The sequence below is a fragment of the Ruditapes philippinarum genome, unplaced genomic scaffold, assembly GCF_026571515.1.
Source record: "Ruditapes philippinarum isolate M1 unplaced genomic scaffold, ASM2657151v2 ctg6362_1_1_1_1, whole genome shotgun sequence".
Classification (NCBI taxonomy): domain Eukaryota; kingdom Metazoa; phylum Mollusca; class Bivalvia; order Venerida; family Veneridae; genus Ruditapes; species Ruditapes philippinarum.
The window spans coordinates 14,504-20,254 of record NW_026853843.1 but is presented as its reverse complement, the minus strand read 5'-3'; the positions used below and the strand labels follow the sequence as shown (position 1 = coordinate 20,254).

Here is a 5,751-nt window from a genome sequence, read left to right as displayed (position 1 = left end):
AGCTCATTATTTAATGTAACAAGAGATAAGCAAGTTCCCATTGATATTATGTTCAACCTGTTTGATGCATATGTTCTACCAATTCTAAATTATAGTTGCGAGGTATGGGGTAGCCTACCATCGGAAAATTTGGAAATTGTACATAGGAAATTCTGTAAATGGTTGCTTAATGTGAAAATGTCAACAAGTACTCTTTCACTGTTTGCAGAAGTAGGCCGATTTCCGTTATATATTTCACGTCATGTAAGAATTGTTAAATATTTTATAAAAATATACCAAAATAAAACAAGCAACTGTATATTAAATTATATTGTTAATTGTCAGAGATTGGAGATAGAGTCAAAGTCTAATACTGTAAATTGGTTGTCTAAAGTCAAAACACTTTTGCAAAGTGCTGGATTTAATGATGTGTGGATGTATCCAGAATCAGTTAAGCTAAATATATTAATACCAGTCCTACATGGTCGTTTAAAAGATATTTATATTACAAATTGGCATTCTAGTGTTCATATGTGTTCTTCTTTGTATTTGTATAAACATATCAAAACCGATTTTAGCAGGTCTAAATACCTGGATATTGTTGACTCTATGAAATTAAAAAATATATTAGCTAAACTTAGATTATCATCTCACAATTTATTAATAGAAACATGTAGACACAATAATATTGATAGAAATGACCGGAAATATACTATTTGCAACAATAATGACATCGAAGATGAATATCACTTTGTATTGATTTGTACTTTGTATGATTCTCTTAGGAAACAGTATATATCCAACTATTTTACAAGAAACCCTAGCATGTTTAAATTTTTAGAATTGCTGAATTCAGAAAGGAAGTCAGTATTAACAAAATTTGCTATATATTGTAACAAAGCTTTTAAATTAAGATTTGATTCATTGAATGCCGGATAATGCTATATAAGACCACCTTGTTGTATTGTTTAAAGTTGTATTAGGATTGTAAATATTACATGTGTTGTATTACACTCTCACCAGTTTATTTCATTTATTGATATGTGTTTACCATTTTTCATATTCATGCATGTATATATTTGTTGTATATGAAGATGAGCTGTATATGCTTAATTCAAAATAAAATATATGTTATGTTCTGTTCTGTTTTGTTCTGTTAATCATAATTGCTAATTTAAGTTTTGAAAATATGGCGTAATTTGCAACATTCTGAGATGTGCAGATATTTAACTATACATGATTGGTCGCACAGTAATCAGCTCAGGAAAGAACTAAATCACGTGACGTCAATGGTGAATGATATATAGAGCAGACACGATGTTCAGGAAGTAATTCTACGGAACGTGTCCGGGAATAAAGGAACAAAATCTAATAGCAACATAGAACTATCCTGTTGTTGTTTTTTTTCTCTCCAGATTTATCAGGGTAGAAAAAACAACATCATAAACCATATGGAGGAAGTAAATGTGCATGTGTTGAACGTTAATAACATAGTAAACACATTTGTTTGGTTGTTTTCTGTCAGTCACACTGACACATTGTAAAGGTCATTTGACGAGTCTGAACATAAATAATTGCGAACGTTTGACAATTTTCTAGTGTGCTTCTTTACTAAACAGTGGGCTTTCTGGTTGTTTTCTGTGAATATTAAATAGTGTCACTGATATATGAGAAGATTGTGCGCGGCTCAAAATAATAATAATAATAACAATAAATTAAAAAAGTACAATTGGTACTCTTTGATTCTTTCCGTCAAACGTCGGATAATGATTATGAATAATTGCCGAGGTGTTCCTTTCCGATCGATGAAAATGTGAAGATTTTATTATAACCTTCTTTTATTTAATTGAAATGTAAATTCGATAACATCTTTATAAATTAAGCTTTTTGGAACTTACAATATTGATAAATCTTCATTTTAGAATCAAATTTATGATAAAAAAAACTATAAAAAATTAAGTTACAGGATCTTTAAGGCAAAATTAAAAGAAACAAAAACGACATCATCTTACACAATTTTCCGTCATACATGCTAGTTATATATTAATATACCCTACATTTAATCGTCTTTTAATATTCTATAAATGAGATTTGTGGTCCGTATTTTTGTAACTTACGTACATGTATATTGAATTTAGAATATGAATTTAAATTGTTTTTATTTAGTCCGTGTTGATGAAGTCTCTTAATTTTCAATAGAGTCAAATAAAAATAATCAGTGTTGTGTATATATTTGCAATAGTAGCAATACGAGGTTATTATTCATTGTCCAGTACAATACGGATTTCTCTTAGAACAGTACACAGCTGTCAAACCTATATTGGACAAGGTGCCATTTGAACAGAGCCAATTTCTGATTTCAAATATTCAAGCTAATGTTCTTATAAAGTACATCATGAATTATACTAATTTGTTCTTTTAAAATATATACACTTTTGGAAAACCACATGCCGGGACCTCATATTACCTGATGGCATAAAGGTTCAGCCCATTTACAGGTTTATAATCTTTCAAAATAAATGTTTTTATCTTTGTTTTAATAGTTATTTCAAAAGAATTGCAAATTATAGTTTAAATCCAAATAAGTAAAAAATTAACAAAAGAGCATCACGCGAAGTCGAACTATTTTATCTGTTCTTTGAAGAAAATCGATGAAAAGAAATCGTACAGATGATTTTATATTTGTTTATATCTTCGCTAGAACAATCATTTATTTACAATTCTCACAGGAAGTGTAATCTCATTCTCTAACATATACACTCCAGTAACATAATTAAATATGTTTAGTGATATATTAAGCTTGACATGTTAAAACAAATCTGTCCAACAGTAACATAATCCTAGTTTTATACAACTTTTTATTGAAGAGTACGGAACTTTACCGCTCACACCCAATCCAGGGATCGTGGGCACAAACCCGGTCTGGAATGACGTCTTTGCTTTTACTTCAGACCAAAAATTAAAAAAAAAACAGACTTTATCTTCGTTTGGATGTTAAATATATACATTAAATAATTTTACATTATTGAAGCTTACCTCTCTGTTTCTGTTTACATCTGAAATCACGTGGTAGAACTACTTTCAATTCGTATTAACTCAAAGGTCATTATAGACAATAGCCGAGAACGTTCCGATTGCCATGTTTGATATATTTTTGTAATTGCCTGCATAAGAGTCATTTCTGAGTACTTTAAAGATCTTTTTCGTGTATCTTTGAAGGACTTCATCTCTGGGTGAAATATTTCAGGAAGTACTATACACCAGAATATACCCCAGATGTTATTTGAACTATTTTATAGTAATTACTCAAATTAAAATATGCAGAAAAAGTCCAAGGCCTAATGTTTTTTTGTTTTTTTTTGCGATAAAATTACCTAAATAGTATTAATGTTTAAAGTTGTTGCCATCAAATTCATGTACCGGATATGCTGTGTCCAGAATTAAGACTTAGATGTGATTGATTTACAATAGAATAAATAGGGCGAAAATACTGGGGACCGTCTTCAAATATGAGGGCAATAAATCACTGGGATTTTTCTACAAATCGCTATTACTACACTGTTTCTTATCATGGAACATCTTTTGCTTGTAAACACCACAATGTCATCTTATAAATCATATCAATAGCATTAAAAGTGAAATTAAGATAAATGTTTCCTCTCATCGAAAAGAATATCACTAGTATGTATATATACAAACATCGGTAATGCAACAGAAAATCATGAAACTAACACAATTTTATATGTTTTATTATTATTATTATCATTATTATTATTATTATCATTATTGAAAATGTTCACTTAAAAAAACAGTTGTTTTAAAAACTAAATTAAATGTAACTTAGATTTTGTTAACAAATGTCTACACTTACAAATAGAAGACTTATACATTAATTAACAAAACTACTCGCGAGCTAACCAGTACTGGTGTCATAAGAGAAAATATGGTTTTTACCTAGTCGACAAGAACAAAACTGTATACAATTCATTACAATGAAATTTAAAATACTATATTTAATGTCGTCATAGATGAACTATTGTTCCACTGAACGAATTCCACCAGAATGCACTATCATATAGGGAAGTAGCAGAATGAAGTAGTGTCGTCCACACCCTAGCACCTGCATTCAAAACCGCAATAGCATTCATTGAATAACACTGTGTTGAAGTATCTGACCAAAATATTCTTTTCAACACTTCGCCGTTTGAAACTAATTCAACATGTAAAGCATGGTTCCCGTTTACACAGAATTGGGCTGTGAAAAAATAGGTGCCAGAAGTCGGTACGGTGAATATACCTTCATTGTTGTCGTAGCCGTTTCCATAATTAAACAAGACTGTTTTGAATATAAACTTCTGTCCTACAAGTGGGGACAAGCTTAATGAGTCTTTTGCTGAGAACGCTATCGTTGGAATTGTTACCGTTTCTGAAAAACGATGTTCCCATAATAATTTAATAAAATATTGAAAATTTGATGATGAAATTGGATGAGTGAATAACCAAGTGACTTGTGTTTAAAGATAATACTTCGCTTACTTTATTTGTATATATACTATAGCATACTTGTTAGACTTCTATTATTATACAGCATGCAGCGTTTAAACATTTAAACATTCTAATTATTTTCCCATTTAATCTAGCAATATGTTTCATTATTGGGCACTAAAATACCAACGTACCTGTCAGTGTTTGGTGTTGTTTTATTTCTGTCAATTGATTCTGTAAGCTGATAATTTCGTTCTTCATCTGATGAACATCTTTATTATAATCCAGTAAATTTTCTAAAATAACTTCCTCGTAACCACACTTTGTTCCTAAAAGAAGGAAAAAAGTGAAAGAGTACATACTTTGATGAAACATTCTGTGAAGTGTAAGCTTCATTTAATTCAGTTAAAATAGAAAAAATGATTCTAAACATGGCACATTTTGTTTGTGAAACACATCTTAATAAAGAGAATTTTAGGTCAGACTAACATATTATAACATGGCCGGCGATTGACTGAAAAAATGCAAGGAAAACCATAAGATTTGCATTTTTAAAAAGTGTATGTCAGTCCTGTGATCAGCAGAAAATATCAATGAAAATGGGGTAAGTCATTTTGCATAGCTATCCCAATGAGACAAGATCATATCTATGTGTCAGGCATTTCATTCTTTTAGAACAATCACCTCTTTAGCACGAAATCTCAATTTTATGGTTGAATTGGGGACCAATTCTCATAATATTAGGCTATGGGAAAACCAATACGAATGTCTGACCATGCAATCAAGCTCTATACAATATTAGTAACAAGCGAGGTAACTCGTACTATCCCAACTGTACTAATAAGATTTAATAACTTTACAAAATTAACTTAATAATTAAAACATAGTTTTAAACGCTTACCTGATAAATCTTTTTTATCACCATCATTTTTATAAAATATATAATTGTTAAGGAAACACATGCAAATCAATGAGAAAATAACCACAAATAAGTGTAGAAAAATAGCATGCATGTTTGATCTAGATCTAAGCTATAAAATTTCTGAAGTGTATCGGGTAGGTTGTAAGTTCCTATTTTTAGCTGTAGCATAAATCGACGATATATATTGATTTAAGAAAATTTAAGCGGCACGGTATGGAGGCTATTCATTGCCAAACATCCAGCCTTTGAAACTTGACGATGCATACTTCGGTTCTTCTAAACAGATTAGTAAAAACCTAATTGGCGATCTGAGAGTTACATACTGCACTGGTATTAAGCATTTTGATTATCTCGATTTGATAAAG

The 5,751-nt window shown here is 30.2% G+C and overlaps 1 protein-coding gene across 1 annotated transcript; it reads right to left on the bottom strand.

Moving 5' to 3' along the window:
• Positions 1-3,794: 3,794 nt before the first annotated feature.
• Positions 3,795-5,500, bottom strand: LOC132738155 (C1q-related factor-like). Its single transcript, XM_060725613.1, has 3 exons — positions 5,366-5,500; positions 4,659-4,793; positions 3,795-4,405 (listed from the first exon to the last, which is right to left on the bottom strand). Exons 1-3 carry the CDS (start codon positions 5,475-5,477, stop codon positions 4,002-4,004), a joined length of 651 nt encoding a protein of 216 aa, XP_060581596.1. The 5' UTR covers positions 5,478-5,500; the 3' UTR covers positions 3,795-4,001.
• Positions 5,501-5,751: the final 251 nt, after the last annotated feature.

Excerpts from the sequence above, each read along its gene's own strand:
- LOC132738155 (XM_060725613.1), bottom strand. The coding sequence starts at position 5,477 with ATGCATGCTATTTTTCTACACTTATTTGTGGTTATTTTCTCATTGATT. Across the intron at positions 4,794-5,365 it reads TGATAAAAAAGATTTATCAG|GAACAAAGTGTGGTTACGAG; the intron begins GTAAGCGTTTAA and ends TCCTTCTTTTAG. Across the intron at positions 4,406-4,658 it reads ACAACACCAAACACTGACAG|AAACGGTAACAATTCCAACG; the intron begins GTACGTTGGTAT and ends ATCGTTTTTCAG.